This window comes from Silene latifolia, chromosome 10, assembly GCF_048544455.1.
Source record: "Silene latifolia isolate original U9 population chromosome 10, ASM4854445v1, whole genome shotgun sequence".
In the NCBI taxonomy this organism is placed as follows: domain Eukaryota; kingdom Viridiplantae; phylum Streptophyta; class Magnoliopsida; order Caryophyllales; family Caryophyllaceae; genus Silene; species Silene latifolia.
Window position 1 is genome coordinate 26,081,447 of NC_133535.1, and position 17,177 is coordinate 26,098,623.

The 17,177-nt window shown below is 38.4% G+C and overlaps 3 protein-coding genes across 3 annotated transcripts; 2 read left to right on the forward strand and 1 right to left on the reverse strand.

Annotated features, from left to right (window-relative positions):
- The first annotated feature begins 314 nt into the window (after positions 1–314).
- On the forward strand, positions 315–830 carry LOC141607322 (secreted RxLR effector protein 78-like). The gene has a single exon (XM_074426678.1). It carries the CDS (start codon positions 315–317, stop codon positions 828–830), a length of 516 nt encoding a protein of 171 aa, XP_074282779.1.
- A 98-nt stretch (positions 831–928) lies between these two features.
- On the forward strand, positions 929–1,804 carry LOC141607324 (uncharacterized). The gene has a single exon (XM_074426679.1). It carries the CDS (start codon positions 929–931, stop codon positions 1,802–1,804), a length of 876 nt encoding a protein of 291 aa, XP_074282780.1.
- A 6,573-nt stretch (positions 1,805–8,377) lies between these two features.
- LOC141607325 (uncharacterized) lies at positions 8,378–9,733 on the reverse strand. Its single transcript, XM_074426681.1, has 2 exons — positions 8,936–9,733; positions 8,378–8,839 (listed from the first exon to the last, which is right to left on the reverse strand). The coding sequence occupies exons 1-2, from the start codon at positions 9,731–9,733 to the stop codon at positions 8,378–8,380; spliced, it is 1,260 nt and encodes a 419-aa protein (XP_074282782.1).
- Between the last annotated feature and the right edge of the window lie 7,444 nt (positions 9,734–17,177).

Here is a 17,177-nt window from a genome sequence, read left to right on the forward strand (position 1 = left end):
AGTACTATAAATATGGTACCATTGTAATCATTCGAACTACGAACGATTATCAATAATACTACGATTTTCTCTATGCTTTCCCCTCTCTCAATTTCTAATAGTTGCCCACTAATTTCTTGTAAATTTTTTGTTTAATCTCAATAAGTTTGCATTTTTTTTACAATAATAATAATAATAATAATAATAATAATAATAATAATAATAATAATAATAATAATAATAATAATAATAATAGATTGAAGACCACTCTGGACTCAGTCATAGGCCCTGAACAAGCTGCTTTTGTGGCTGATAGGGATATCTTTGATAATAATATGGTTGCTCATGAGCTGGTTTCTAAGTATGGCAGAGCTTATCTCACTCCAAGATGCCTCCTTAAAGTGGATATCAGGAAGGCATTTGACTCTGTTAACTGTGATTTTTTGAGAAACTGTATGTTGAACCTGAAATATCCTCCTCTTTTTGTGGACTGGATTATGGCCTGTGTCTCTTCTCCCTACTATTCTCTTCATATCAATGGTGGATTGAAAGGTTTTTTCCCTGGTAAACGTGGACTTAGGCAGGGGGATCCCCTTTCCCCCTATCTCTTTGTCCTTTGTATAGAGGTGCTATCAAGGATTCTTAGGAAGCTCCCTAAATTTGATAATTTTTCGTATCATCCTAAATGTGTCCAACTCAATCTTACACACCTTATTTTTGTAGATGATTTATTAGTTTTTACTAGAGGGGACTTGCCCTCTGTTGCTGCTGTTGCTTCTTGTCTGGAGACTTTTGATAGGCTTTCTGAGTTGCAGGCTAATCCTTCCAAGACTTGCTGCTACATGTTTTAGTGCTGGTGACTTCCCTTTTAAGTACCTGGGACTGCCTTTGTTTTATGCCAGAATTACAAAGGACATGTACCAGCCCCTCTTGGATAAAATTAAGGATCATGCACTGGGCTAACAAGACACTGAGCTATGCAGGTAAACCTCAGCTGATAAACTCAGCTATCTTTGGTCTCAACAATTTTTGGGGGGCTAGTGTGCTCCTACCTAAAGGAATTTCTAAGAAAATTAGGAAGCTTTGTAAAGATTTCCTTTGGGGAATAGAGGACGGTAGTAGGAGGCATGTCTTCATGTGTTGGCAGCTTTTATGCACTCCCAAGGTGGAAGGGGGTATGGGTATTAAGGAGGTCCTTAGTTGGAACTCGGCTCAGATGACAAAGTGGGTTTGGAAACTTCTGTTCAAACCTGGTTGTTTATGGTCTCGTTGGGTTACTCAGTATATCCTCAAGGGGGGGGGGGGGGATATTTGGGAAGCTCAGTCTAGTATCTCTCATTCTTGGTATTGGAACAATGTGATAAAAATGAAGGATTTGTTGTTGGAGCTTTCTGGTGGACCTGAGCAGGCTCTTGCTTTATTAGTCAGGTGTACTTCTCGGCTGAGGTTTGATGTCTCTCTCATTTATGAGCTTATCAGGCCACGCAGCAGTGTTGTTCCCTGGGCTTCCTTGGTGTATGATAAAGGCTGTCATCCAAAGCACTCTTTCATTGGAATGTTAGCTCTGCATGATAAACTCCCTTCTATTGACAAGCTCATCTCACGAGGGATTATGTTGGTTAATAGATGTTCCCTGTGTCTAAGACAATGTGAGAACATTACTCATTTGTTCTTTAACTGTGAGTTTTCAGCACAGGTTTGGGGTATTGTTGCTGCCAGGCTGCACCTTCAGGGAGGCACGTTTGATCTGCATGATACTATCTATGCTCTTCTTATGGCCAGGAGGAATAGTTTGCACAATGCTGGTTTTTTGGCTACCATTTAGTATATTTGGAAGGAACGAAACACTCGTATTTTTCAGGGGATTGCATCCTCTCCGGAGGATCTTTGCTCTAAAATTATTTGTATGGTTACTAGGCGTTTAGGGTTGTAATTTGGTCTGTTGGTTTTTCTTGTGGTTTTTTTTTTCTCTTATCTTAGGGGGCCACTTTGGTCTCCTTTGTAGGAAAGAGTGGCATGGGTCTTGTACTTTCATTCTTATTTTGTGAAATAAAAAGATCCAATGCTTTTCTGCAAATAATAATAATAATAATAATAATAATAATAATAATAATAATAATAATAATCCAATATTTGCTGATGTACCAACTACCTGTAAAGAAAAGCTATCCTTTGCTAGGGTAATGGTGGAAGCAGACATATCCTCAGCTTTGCCTGATTCTGTGAGTCTCAACACTCCCTTTGGGCCTTCTGAGCAACGAATTGTTTATGAATGGCTCCCACACTACTGCATTGAGTGTGGGAAGATGGGACATCTTGAATGTTCTTGCAAGAGGAACCAGGATAAACCAAAGCCATATGGTCCTCCCAAAGTTTAAAAAGTCTTTCAGCTTCTGGAAAAGCCTTGCCTGATAGGTGGTACCTCAGTAGCTGCTGGATCACAAGATGAACTACTGGATAAGGCTCAGAGTTCCCTTGTGGTTCCTACTACTACTGAAATGCATCAAGAAGGACAAGGTGGGGGATACTCAAACAGCCTTGAAGAGAGTTCCCTCATCTGAGTCTCTGGATAACACTCATGTCACTTTAACTAATAGTTTTACACCCTTGTTGGAGGCTCCTGGCCACATCCAAGATCCTCCTGATCCCTTGGAGCATACATCTCAAAACAATGCTACTAAGAGTAGTTGTAATTCCCTGCTGCTAAGTAGTATCTCAGCAGATAGTGTGGGGCAGGATCCTCTCTTGGCCATTGGGCAGAAGGGTTCAATGGCAGAGACTGATTCTCCTTCCCACCCTATTGTAATGCATCTAGAATGCAGCAAGGAGTATAGGATGGTTGTGACTCAAATAACCATGAAGAGAGCATCCCTATCTAAAGATATCCATGTGAGTCAGACTTGCAACTTAGAGGAAGGGCTTCCCCCTAATAGACGTAAATGAAGGTCTCTACTTGGAACATTAGAGGGGGGAATGACCCCCTCAAGCAGCAAGAAGTGCTTGACTTCTTGCATACTACTAGGGTAGATATTCTAGGGGTTCTTGAAACTAGGATAAAGGAGAAAAACTCTAAAGATATTCTCACTAGTCAATTTCATGCTTATAAGGTGCTTTGCAACTATAAGTATCATGTTAATGTTCGAATTTGGTTAATTTGGAGGCCTGCTACTGTCTCTATCAACCCTCTTATTATTCATGCTCACTTTATTCATTGTGTTGTTACTCATCATACAACATGCCAACAATATCATTTTACTGTGGTTTATGCTAGCAATGATGCTAAGGAGAGGACTGAGTTATGGGCTGCTCTTGCTGCTATTAGTCTCACTGTGAACAACTGGATTGTTTTGGGAGACTTTAATGTTGTCAGGAGTGTCACTGAACAGATTAGTAATACCTCTCCTCATCTTGAGGATATTCTGGATTTCAATACTTGTTTGCTTCAGTGTGGTTTGGATGATATCCAAGGTACATGATGTGAATTTACCTAGACTAATAAGCAGGGAGTGGGCACTAGAATGTGGTCAAAATTGGATAGAGCACTTATCAATTCTGGGTGGTCTACTCAGTTCCCTGCTACTTCTTTGAATTTTCTGCCTGCTGGGATGTCTGATCACTCTCCTGTCCTAGTTACTGTTTTTGAGGATAAACACATTGGCTCCAGGTTCAGTTTCCTAAACTGCTGGGTTAACCATCCTGACTATCATTCAATAGTCAAATCTGCCTGGGATAACCCTATTCAGGGATCTAATACTTATAACTTTTTCTCTAAATTGAAGGAAGTTAAGTCTGGCCTCAAAAGTTTGCATAAACAACACTACAGTAGTATTACTTAAAAAGTTTGTTCTGCTAAGGAGAAGCTGCATAAGTGTCAAGTAGCTATTCAGGGGAGCACTATATCTGCTACCCTCCTTAATCAGGCAAAATCACTCTTAGATCACTATGTGAAGCTGAAAACTGCTGAGGGAAATATTCTAAAGCAAAAAGCTAAACTTGAGCACATTTCTCAGAATGACTCTTCTACTAAATATTTCTATGCCAGGATTCAAGAGAGGAAGCAACAACAAATCATAGGGTAGATTAAAGATATGAATGGCCATGATAGATTTGGGCTTGACAATGTTGGGCATGCTTTTACTGAGTTTTATGAGCATCTACTGGGAACAACTACCCCTATTGCTCCTCTGGATGTGCATTTTATTCAGCAAGGGCCCTGTATTTAAGCTACTGATTTTGAGGGGCTTACTAAACCTATTAAGCATGCTGAGATCAGGGAAGCTATTTTTGAGATTGGATCTGATAAGAGCCCAGGACCAGATGGTTTTTCATCTGCTTTCTTTAAAGCCTCTTGGGATACTATAGGGTTGGATTTCTGCAAAGCTGTTCAAGCCTTTTTTAAGACTGGGAGGATGTGCAAGCAAGCTAATGCTACCTTGATTACTTTGATCCCAAAAAAGAAGGTTTGCTCATCTATTGTTGACTTTAGACCTATATCTTGTTGTTCTACTATGTACAAGACCATCAGTAAGATCTTAACCAAGAGATTGAGCCCTCTTCTTCCCTCTATCATTGGCCCTGAACAGGCTGCCTTTGTTCAGGATAAGAGTATCCATGAAAATATAATGCTCTTTCAATCTTTGGTTAAATGTTATGGCCGAAAATTCTTGACTCCTAGGTGTCTTATTAAAGTTGATATTAGGAAAGGTTTTGATTCCTTGCAATGGATTTCATTGAGAATATGCTTAAGGCCTTGAACTTTCCCCCTTTGTTTATCACTTGGATAATGGGGTGTATCACCACTCCCTGGTTCTCCCCGAAACTTAATGGCACTACTCATGTTTTCTTTAAAGGGCAACGTGGTGTTTGGCAAGGGGATCCACTTTCCCCTTACCTGTTTGTGATGAGCATGGAAATTTTGTCTAGGTACCTTAGGCAAATTTGCTCCCAGCCAAATGTATCTTACCATCCTAAGTGCTCTAAGACCAAGCTCACCTACCTCATCTTTGCTAATGACCTTATGGTTTTCACCAGAGGTGATGTACCCTCTGTCACTGCAGTTTTAAATACCCTGGACTCTTTCTCTACTTGGTCTGGCCTCCATGTCAATAGTGACAAAACTGAGATCTACTTTGGGGGAGTTTCTGCAACTGTTAAGCACCAAATTCTTCAGGTTACTGGTTTCTCTGAAGGAGATTTTCATTTCAGGTATCTTGGGCTTATTCTCAACACAGCCAGGAACACAAGTGACAATATGGCCTTCTGATTTCCAAACTTCAGAATACTGTCCAGCACTGGGCTCAAGACTTATGTTGCTTAGACATAGGTTAGCAACTTCTTCTTCTTCTGATGCTTCATCATCCCCAGTGTCGAGATCTCCCCAGCATGATGCCATCATTACTTGTTTAAACTCCTTCTTGGTCTTCTCACGTTTTGCTTTGTCTTTGATTTTCTCCTATGTGGGACAATCCTTAATCATATGACTGGATTCTCCGCACTTGAAGCATCCTCTATTAGCAAACGTATTCTTTGACTCAGAAGTTTTCTTATTATAGGACTTGTTGTTGTTGTTGAATAATTTTGCTTGCTTATTTCTGAAAATTTGTTTATTAAATCGTTTGGCAAACAAAACGGTTTCATCCTCTATTTCAACATCGTCATCTTCCTTAGCAGAAGCATGTAGAGCCATGCTCTTACTGTTACTGGCCTCGGCCTCATCGTCATCCAGGATGAGTTCATGAGCCATGAGAGCACCAATAAGTTCTGCATAAGATAGAGAGGTGAGATCTCTAACTTCCTCCATAATCGTGACCTTAGGACGCCATTTCTTGGTTAAACTCCTAAGTACTTTTCGAGCAATATCCTCGGAGTTGAATGTTTTACCAAGATTTTTGAGCTCATTGACTATAGTAGAAAATCGTGCTGACATGCTATCGAGTGATTCATTCTTTTCCATTTTAAAAAGTTCATATTTTTGAATCAGCAAATCAACACGATATTTCCTAACAGCCGACGTCCCTTCATAGGCCAACTCAAGACCATCCCATATTTCCTTGGCCGAAGTACAAGAAGAAAAACGATCGAATTCAGTCGATGTCATGCCGTTTTGTAACAGGCTTATTGCTTTCGAGTTTTTTTCAGCCTTCTTGTAATCAGCCTCAATATAGTCTTCTTCCTTTTCTCATAGGTAGTGCCTTCCGAAGATGCGACGAAAATTTTGTGTGGTCCATTCTTGATAATCGTCTAGCACTCCCAATCATGTCCTTTTATGTAGTGTGTCATCATGTTTTTCCAAAGTCCATAATTCTTCCCATCAAAGATAGGACACTTAAGATACTTTGAATCCATTTCACATGTGTAAGGCAGCGGGATTAAAATAAAATAAAAAGATAAAAAGATAGACGGATCAACCTCTTTGTGGTTAAGCAATCAAGAGCACGAGGCTCTGATACCAATTGAAGAGTCTATCATAGTCGAAAAACTCGAGGGATGGGGGGGGGGGGGGGGTGGGGTGAATTGAGTATTTAAAAACTTATGCCCACTTTTTATTTTATATCAATGCAATTAATTACTTAAAGTTTATTGATTAAACTTTAACTAATTAACTAAGTGATTATGAACGTAATGAAATGAACGAAAACGAAAACTGCAAAGACACACGATTTTGAAGTGGTTCAGCTTCACAAGTCGAAGCCTACGTCCACTATTCTCGATTAATAATTTTAGTACCTTTCTCCGGATTACAAAATTATCAACCCAACTCGTATAACTAACTCTAGTTATAACTCAATTTGAATATCACTAGATATTCGGTTTTGACAATCTTAAGTTACTAAGAAAGTGCTTGATTATTCTTCTAGTGTTCACAATATGAACGAGTAAGAAACAATATTTAAGCGCTATTATCTTATGACGATACTTAGAAATAATTGCAATATAATATAGCACACGACTTTTCAAAAAACAATTTTAACTTGCAAAAAGAATAATAAACTTAAATACGTTTGTAAAGGATGTTTTGTTCGAATATTAAAAAGTAGTTTAAATGAATTATTATGTGTAGTATTTAGGCTCTGTTCTTTTGGACTTAAAGTTGCTGAACTTAACTTAATTTTTCTGAACTTAACTTAATTTTGCTGAACTTAACTTATTTTTGCTGAACTTTTCTGAACTTAATTTTGCTGAACTTTTCTGAACTTAATTTTACTGAACTTAATTTTGCTGAACTTTTATGAACTTAATTTTGCTGAACTTAATTTTGTTGAACTTAACTTATAATAGCTTAACTTTTCTGAATTAAAAGAATCTTACTTAAATTAACTTAATTTAATTTCACTTAATACTACTACTACTATTACTACTAATAATAATAATTAAATAAAGAAATATAACCTAAAACACAAGTAAAAATAATAAAATACTTTATTTATATAAATTAATATGTTCGTACACATTACGTAATACATAAAAATAAAAAGTAAATCACATATTACTTTTTTTTTTCTAATCATCTAGTTCCATATTATCATCTTCCTGTCACCTTCTTCAACTTCATTTGAGCTCACCCCGTCAAATCCATTGTCTCGCCAAATGTTTTTTACTATGTTATTTCGCACCTTGTACATAATTTTTTTCCGCTTCTTATCAAACACGCATGAATCTGTTGTCCCTAGAACGTTCTTATGTTGTATAACATGTATCCCAAGAGTGTGCATCCGTATAAAATTATGAAGTGTAAAAGTAATAACAATAATGGACATTTGACACTTAGGTGACATTTGAGGCATAACTTTTAACACTTACCACCTTTTTTCAATTGACCAAATGCCATTGTTTATACTTAGGTGATTAAAATTATGGAGTTTTGATGCTTTGTGTGATTTTAATGGGTGGATTAGGGGATATGTAAGAATTTGAGGTTGAAATAAATACCTTTTTTTTTTTTAAAAAAAAATATAGAATAATAATTAATTTCGGACTGTTTATACAATTGATTTGAACGAAAATCGTATTTTTTTTTAAAACTCGTCAATATTATAAAACTTATAATTTTGCTTAACTTTTATGAACTTAATTTTGCTGAACTTTTCTGAACTTAATTTTGCTGAACTTAATTTTGCTGAACTTTTCTGAACTTAATTTTGCTGAACTTAACTTAAAGAGAGTGATTTTAAGTCCAAAAGAACAGAGCCTTATAGTAGAGAGTAGATCTAGGTTTTCATCTAAGAAACCCTAGATGCCGTGTGGATTGTTGCACAAGGAAGGAATTAAGTTAAATCTTATTTAATTATTTACAACTAATAAAATCTTGGAAGATAGGAAAGAATAAAATAAAAATAATATAAAGAGATAAGAAATCTCTAACAAATATTTTTTTTTAGAGGGAAACAGCCCGAAGGCTTTACTCTATTAATGATAATCGATCAAAAGTTACAGCTGCACTCGCAGAAGATGGCAGCCCATCCTCCCAAGTAACCCTTCCAATGACCCGTGGAACACAGTGAGCTAACGCATGAGCGACACAGTTATTAATACGATTTACATGCAACCAAATAACAGACTCAAAGGTACTACTAAGCATAATGATATCGTCTATAATAGCTGCAAAGATACTCCTGCCGGTCTTTCCTCCTTTGATTGCTTTGACAACCTGTAGACAATCACTCTCCAGTTCGATTCTTCGTATCCCGCGTCTAGCTGCTTCCTCTAGCCCATCCAGAACCGTAACCGCTTCCGCCACATGAACCTCCCACTCATTAGTACGGCCAATCGAAAGACCCCACAGCACCTCACCTCTCTGCCCGCGGCAAACCACTCCGGTCCCCACTCCTTCCCCTTCTTTCACTCCCGCATCCACATTGAGCTTAACATACCCACTTCATGCTGCTTTCCACCCTTGGTCTTCATTCCCCGCACCCCTTCCCGACTTCCTCCTCCCCGACCCTTCCACCGTCTCTACCACATCCCCAACCCCTTCATTTAACACATCCCTTACTTTTCTCACAACCATATCCACCCCAACATCCATATTATCAAAGCCCACCTTATTCTGATGCTCCCAAATGGCCCAACAACCAAACATTAATTTCATACTCTCCTCCTCCTCCATATCCCTCCAACAAGCTTCCACCAAGTCCTTCACGCTGTGTCCCCTACACTCCGTCACGCTCTCCATCCCCAACCCTTCCCAAACCCAATTTGCCACCCCACAGTCCCTAAATAAATGAAGACTCAACTCAATGGAAGAATGACAAAAAGAACAAGTAGAGAACTCACCTCCCACTCGAGCAGCGATGTTCGCCCTTGTTGCCAGTGCTTCACTACACAGTTGCCAGAAGAAGAGCTTAACATGAGGCCAAACCGAAAATTTCCAAAGCCGAGACCACAACCATTTGTTTCTTTCCCAGCCCGAACCTCCAGCCATGTCGCCCACCTCCCCCACAAGTCTTTTGTAAGCACTCCGCACCGTATATAACCCATCCTTTTCCAATCCCCAATACCATAAATCCCGAGTATTATGCGAACTTAGCCGGATACTTCGAATTCGTTCCCTCTCGAATCGCAAAAGAAGAAGTTGCAGCTTTCCTTCATCCCAATCCCGCCCATCCGGAGTCAGCAGCTCCTTTACACGGCTCCCCTCATAGCCCACCACACACGGAGAAATAAGCTGGCCCGTTTGAGTATGTGGTATCCAAGCATGGCCCCAAATAAACGTCTCCCTCCCATCCCCAATACGCCTTCTCATTCCCAGCTCCATTACTCCCCGTGCCCCAAAAATACTCCGCCAAGTGTAGCTTGGGTTCGGGCCTAAAACCGCCGTCATGAACTCGCCATGATTCTTATCCAAGCAAGAAAAAGATCTTAATCCATTTATTCAAGCAAGAAAAAGATCTTAATCCATTTATTTATTCTAATAGTATCTTAGTAAAAGATATGGAATAAATATAAGGAGATAAAATATCTTCAACAAATATTTTATCTAAGATCTTTACCTAAACTCTAGCTATGGTGAAGATCTCGTGTAGATTAAGGAAGGAATAAGATTTATCTTTTTCCTATTCTACTCCAACAATATCTTAGATAAAGGATATAAAAATAAATATAAGGAGATAAAATATCTCTAACAAATATTTATTTAAGATATTTACCATAAAACCCTAGATAACATATAGATCACGTGTGAAGTATATAATAAGTAGGAGATCCAATCTTATTATTTAACCTAATAATATCTTAGTAGAAGATATGGAATAAATCTAAATAACCATAAAGATATAAAATATCTTTAATAATAATTTTATTTAGATTTACCCTAGTCTTTACTTGCACAAGGAGTATCACATGAGTAGGAGACGGCTCATAAGCCTACAACACCCAACATGAAACCCTAGTAAGACATTAGATTAAATAAATTAAGGTTTAGATATGAGTAAGTAGAAAACCCTAGTTAGCCACCAAGCAACAACCCATAAGTTGTCACATAAGTCGACCAAGCAAAAGGTAATTATCTATTTATAACCCAATTTAAGTAAAAACTTCAATCTACTATAAAATAGGTTTTTCTTTTAAAGAATATAAAGATAAGATTTGAAAAACTATTTTCAAAACAATTTAAAAACTCAAGTCGTGCGTTTTTAATATTGCAGCTCAATGATATAGCTAAATCACCTATAACATTGAGTCTGGTAGGTAATGTTATAACCATAACTATAAGACAAGGTTTTTGCAGTGAGAAAGGATGATATATTGATACTGAATATTACAGGTATATATACTACAGCTATTGAGTTAAATTAGGATAGGAGCCTTTGTATAATCAACTAATTTATGCTATTGCTATATTTACAAATATAATTGATACCAATTTAATGCTATTGCTATATTTACAAATATTTGACAGTAAGAATGATATGATTATGATGTAAAGATTTGATCTTGTTTATTTTGAATTATTGGTTGGTGAGATATTGTTAATACGGCCCCTCAAGTTGGACGTTCGTTCGATAAGTCCAAGCTTGTTTCGTAACTCTTGAAATTGTAATTTGTGCAGTGGCTTGGTGAGGATATCTGCTATCTGGTCTTTGCTAGCAACATGAGCGATTCGAATGTTGTGGCGTTGGAGCTGATCTTTGACAAAGTGGAAGGAGATGGCCATGTGCTTCATTCGGGAGTGAAAAATTGGATTTTTGGGGTAGAGTGTGACGGAGATGTTGTCACAGAAGATGGCAGGTGGTTGAGTGACAGATATACAGAGTTCAGAGAGGAGATTCCAAAGCCAGAGAGTTTCTGTTGTGACAGAAGCAACTGCGCGAAATTCTGCTTCGGTGGTGGAGAGAGCGACACCTGTTTACTTTTTTGAAGACCAGGAGATGGGATTGCGTCCCAGATAGACAATGTAGCCTGTCGTCGAGAAGTATGTATCTTTATCACCTCCGTAGTCTGCGTCACAGAAGGCATGAAGACACAGAGGTGTGACTTGGTGGAGTTGGAGACCGTGGTGTTGGGTGCCTTGGAGGTACCTGAGGAGACGTTTTAGGGCCGTCCAATGGTTGGCAGTTGGGTGATGAAGAAATTGAGCAAGACGGTTCACAGTAAATGCAATGTCAGGGCGAATGAGCGACATATATTGTAAGCTTCCAACGATGGCACGATACGTCGATTGGTCATGAATGGGCATTCTGTCTTCTCGGAGGAGTGGGGATGATGTGGCCATCGGCGTAGTGATGTGTTTAGCGTCGGCCATGTTGTATTTAACTAGAAGGTCATGTATATATTTAGATTGACTGAGGTGTAGTCCGAGATTGTTCGGAGTAACTTCGATACCAAGAAAATATGATAGCGGTCCAAGGTCTTTTAGTGAAAAACGGTTAGATAGGTTTGTAATGAAAGCTTGTAATTGAGATAAATTAGGTCCTGTAATGATAATGTCATCGACATAAATGAGCATGTATATGATGTTGGTCTTGGTTTGTAATATAAATAAGGATGGGTCGGAGATGGATTGACTGAAACCGAGAGTGATAACATAGGATTTGAGCTCAGTGTACCAAGCTCGCGGAGCTTGTTTTAGGCCATAAATAGCTTTTTGTAATTTACAAACGAAATCTGGTTTAGATTGATCGACGAAACCCGGTGGTTGAGTCATGAAAACATTCTCGGTTAGAGTGCCTTGTAAGAATGCGTTGTTAACATCAAGTTGGCGAATGGGCCAAGATTTTGTTACAGCTAATGATAGGATGAGTCGGATGGTGGTGGGCTTAATAACGGGACTGAAGGTTTTAGTGTAGTCTATGCCTGGTTGCTGTGTGAAACCTTTAGCAACTAGGCGGGCTTTATGTTGTTTAAGTGTACCATCGGGATTAAATTTGTTTCGATACACCCATTTACATCCTACAACGTTGTGTGCGGAAGAGCATGGAACTAAGGTCCAAGTGTTGTTTCGTGCAAGAGCATCATATCCATCTTGCATCGCTTGGCGCCAATGAGGGAGGACAAGTGCTTGTTTGACGGTGTTGGGAAGGCTTGTAATTAAGGTTGATACATGAGCGGTTTTAGCATATTTTGGATTTGGTTGGCGTATATTATTTGTGAGTCTGGTTTTGACCGTGCGAGGAGGAGGGATGGGTTTTGGCCGTGTTTTAGGTGGAGCAGCATCATTAGTGTTTGTAGCGGAAGGATTAGTAGATGTGGCGGTGGGAATGTCGACCGAAGGAGTGCTGACTGGACCTGTATTGGTGATGGGTTTATCAACATTTGGCGGAGCAGTTGCGGAGGGTGTGCGACGGGAGTAGACATGTTGGACGGGATGTTTGGTTTGCCGTGGGGGAGTAGGGGAGGTCAAGATCGATGATGGTGGGGTGCTGTCAACAAGAGGAATAATCGGAATAGTAAGTGTAGTCCATTCATCGATTGATGGAGAGGGTAATGGTTCCCAGTTGAGTTTTGCAAAGGGATAGATGTCATCATAAAATTTAACATGACGGGAGGTGTAAATGCGATGGGTTTTTGGGTCAAGACAATAAAATGCACTTTGTGTATTAGAGTATCCTACAAAAATACATGGCACAGAACGGTTTTCTAATTTGTGTTTTGTATAAGGGCGAAACCATGGGTAGCATAGACATCCAAAGTTATGAAGGTTGTTGTAGTCGGGTTCTGTATTGTGAATAATAGAGTAAGGAGATCGACCATTGAGAGACCGAGTTGGTAGTCTATTTATAAGATAGACGGCGGTACTAAAAGCGAAAGTCCAATACTTGGTGGGTAGATGTGCATGATTAAGAAGGGCGAGGCCCGTTTCAACTATATGACAGTGTCGGCGCTCGGCATATCCATTATGTTCGGGAGTATGCGGAGGGGACGTTGAATGAGAAATGCCATTGTTAAGCAAGGTGTTATTTAATTTGATGTATTCGCCTCCATTATCGGAGAAAAAATGTTTTATTGGTTTGTCAAGATATTTTTCGACTAGCGCTTTAAATTGTAAAAATAAACTAGTAGTGTCGGATTTTCGTTTTAGTGGATACATCCAAATATATTTGCTATAATGATCAACAAAAACAATATAGTACTTATAATGGTCGTATGATGGAACATGACTAGTCCAAAGGTCTGAAAAAACGAGTTCTAGTGCAGAATTGGTTTTAAATGTGGAGGCCGAAAACGGTAATTCCTTGCTTTTGGCAAGATTGCACGATTCACAATGACAATAATCTGGAATAGTAATTGATAAACTTTTATTAATTTGTTGCATTACATCATACGTTGGGTGGCGTAAACGATGATGCCAAGATAATGAGAGCGGTCCTTTAATAGAGGTGTAAGCTTTCGGGTTTGAAGGAGACCACTCGTACACTCCATTTTTAACTCGGCCCCGGAGAAGAGTTTGGCCCGTTGCTATCGCCTTAATAAGAAAAGAGTCATGTGAAAAAACAACAAACGCGTTATTGTCACGACATAATTGAGAAATCGAAATTATATTCCTTGAAATTCTGGGAACATGAAGTACGTTATTAAAATTGAGTGAATTAAATTGAAAATTACCTATATTAGCAATCGGGACTGCAGATCCATCTCCAATTATGAGGTCATCCGATCCGGTGTATGGGGAGTGAAAGGCAAGGGTGTCCAGATCAAATGTCACGTGGTGGCTCGCACCACTGTCAAGCAGAAAGTTCAGGTTAGGGTTTGGAGTCGCCTGAAAGTTGGTGGCAGTATGAACCTGAGGTGCGGCCGTTGACTGGCGGTTGAAGGACGGCGCGGGGAAGACGATGTTGGGGAAGAGGCGGCGAAACAGCGGACAATGTGCAATTACGTGCCCGATTTCACGGCACCATTGACAACGCCCTTTGAAAGGACGGGGATTGGAATTAGTGAGAGGTTGAGTTTGGGCAACATACTGGTTGTTCGCCTGAGTTTGATTGGAATAGCGAGCTTGGTTGCGATTTTGGTGGTGGCCGCGGTAGGCAGGGTTCGCAGAGGGGGTGAAATGGTTTGAGGTAGGTTGAGTTTTAATCAATAATTCATGTTGTAAAAGTTTTTCGTGATGAGACTCAAAACTGATGGTGGTGTCTCGGGCTCGGATCGTGTCAATTACGGGTTTATAAAGATCATAATCGAGTCCTTTTAAAACTTTTGATACTATGTCTTATGGGTCAATTAACTTGCACATGAGAGCAAGTTGATCGACACAAGATTTGATAGAATGGATATAATCACTGATGGATTGTTCCGAGGTTTTAATTATCGAATCTAGGCGGTCTTTAAGCTGCTGAATGTGGACGCGAGAAGGATTCGCGTAAGTATGGGCAAAGATTTCCCAAGCCTCTTTAGATGTTTTTGCCCGAATGATGAGGGTTTGGAGGACGGCAGTGAGGGTGCCCATTAGAGCACCGAGAATGAGCCCGTCTTGTTTAAGCCAAGACATATAGGCAGGGTTGGGGACTTCATGGTTTGCCTCATTCATGGTGGTTGAGGACGGAGTTGGTGTTGAGCCATCGAGAAATCCGAATAAACTCAAGCCGAATAAGATGTTTGTTAGTTGAAACCTCCATGAAACATAGTTCAAGGGGGTCAGTTTGATAACATTATTAAGATTTGGTGCGGTGAGGGGTTGATCAGCGTTATGCGGGTTGATGATGGTGGTGTTGGTGAGATCAGTAGCCATTGAAAAGGATGAGGAAAGAGCGGAGCGTTTGAATTGATGGCGTTTTGGTCGAAGTTGGTTGGATCGTGTGGAGCTCGAAGATACCATATAAGACAAGGTTTTTGCAGTGAGAAAGGATGATATATTGATACTGAATATTACAGGTATATAACTACAGCTATTGAGTTAAATTAGGATATGAGCCTTTGTACAATCAACTAATTTATGCTATTGCTATATTTACAAATATAATTGATACCAATTTAATGCTATTGCTATATTTACAAATATTTGACAGTAAGAATGATATGATTATGAGGTAAAGATTTGATCTTGTTTATTTTGAATTATTGGTCAGTAAGAATGATATGATTATGAGATAACTTTACTTACCAAAATCATTTCTTTAAATATCGTTATAAGACGATGACCTACGCTATCTAATTTTCCTGGAGATCTTCAATGTAGGATCATCTCTTTATCTTGATCATAAGCTCTTCATCTTGAGCTTGTTATAGACTTGATCGAGCCTTTTGCTTGGGTGATCATCATACTTGAAACTTGTTACAGTTACTATGACGCTTTAAGAATCTTCAATGTTATAGCTCAAGCTGCTATAACATTACTTGAACGATGCTTCACAAATCTTCAATGTTATAGCCAAAGTTGCTATAACATTACTTGCTAAACTTGTAAACTGAAGTCTATCTACTAAAGACTAAACAAACGATTACGAGCAAGAGTATATATAACACGAAGCACACACTTGTCATTATCAAAACTTAATCATATATCTATATGGTCCAACAACTGGCTTGTACACGTTACTAATTTTTACTCGTATTCTTATTTGTAGAATTATTTCAATTGGAAGAAAGAATTATCTGAGGATGGCGTTATTCCTTCAACTCACTATATGGGATCTATCTCTGCTTTAGAGACCGTACTCAAAATGGTTCAAGTCATAACTTTTTTAATTAAACTTATTATGATGTCAATTCTTTTTATTTGTTGTTGCTTGTCGCAAGTGAATATGGGAGAGAGATAAAATGTGTTTGAGCCGGTATCTAGATAGTTCAAATGTGTTTTTGCCCCTCAAGAGTCATATTCTAAGGTGAGGTGTTTTTACAAATATCTGTAAAATGAAAATGGAGAAAGACACTGACCTTATAGTGAAGTCGGACGAGATAGATTATATTATGAATTAGAATAGCCACTGAACTTGTATAATATTTTTTTATAAGTCCTAAACTTTTTTGTCTTATACTTTTTTATTGTTTACCAATTTTCACTCTAAAGCAAACCAAAGCAAGTTACGTGTTGCTTCAGAATTGTTCTATCATATTCATAGTATCGTAGTGGATAATGCAATTGGAAAAAGAGAGCTAAAATCAAAGAAAAGCAAAGAAGTTTAATTTATGTAAGTGGTAGGGAACATATAATGAGAAGCTCAATGAAGCCGGAGAGAATGCAGCGGGAGAAAATCCAACCACAGAGAATCAAGTTGCAAGTGGGTTAGAAGTTGTTGGACGTTATCGCGAAAGTAGTAATTAGGCCCCTTAACTCTGTTCAATTGTGAAATTAGGCCCCATAAGTTTTATTTGGAGCAATCAAGCCCCTTAAGTTTCACTAAAAGTGAAATTTAACCCCATTTTCATAATTTTCACCAAATTCTTATATTAATTTCACTTTTAATACAATTTGTCAAATATAAAATATTTTTTTTTATAATTTTAGAACTTTTATATTTATATTAAATATTGAGAATTATTTTATTTTGAATTTTATAATCTATAGACAATTTATTATATATGTATGAATGTTATATAAATTATAAACAATTTACTTATTATGTTTGAGGGATGGATTAATTGCCAAGTATATGGAGTAGTATCTAAGTGTATGGATGACTTGGGTTTAGTAATAATATATGAGACTTTTCGATTGCAATTTCATTGGTTGCATGCCTTCCGATTTGTGTTGATACTTGATAGTTAGATATTGATTTTATGCAGGGTTTATTTTGATAAGCGGTAAGAGAATGGGAGCTGCAGTA

Excerpts from the sequence above, each read along its gene's own strand:
- LOC141607322 (XM_074426678.1), top strand. The coding sequence starts at position 315 with ATGGTTGCTCATGAGCTGGTTTCTAAGTATGGCAGAGCTTATCTCACT.
- LOC141607325 (XM_074426681.1), bottom strand. The coding sequence starts at position 9,733 with ATGGAGCTGGGAATGAGAAGGCGTATTGGGGATGGGAGGGAGACGTTT. Across the intron at positions 8,840-8,935 it reads ATGAAGGGGTTGGGGATGTG|CTCAATGTGGATGCGGGAGT; the intron begins GTAGAGACGGTG and ends GGGTATGTTAAG.
- LOC141607324 (XM_074426679.1), top strand. The coding sequence starts at position 929 with ATGCACTGGGCTAACAAGACACTGAGCTATGCAGGTAAACCTCAGCTG.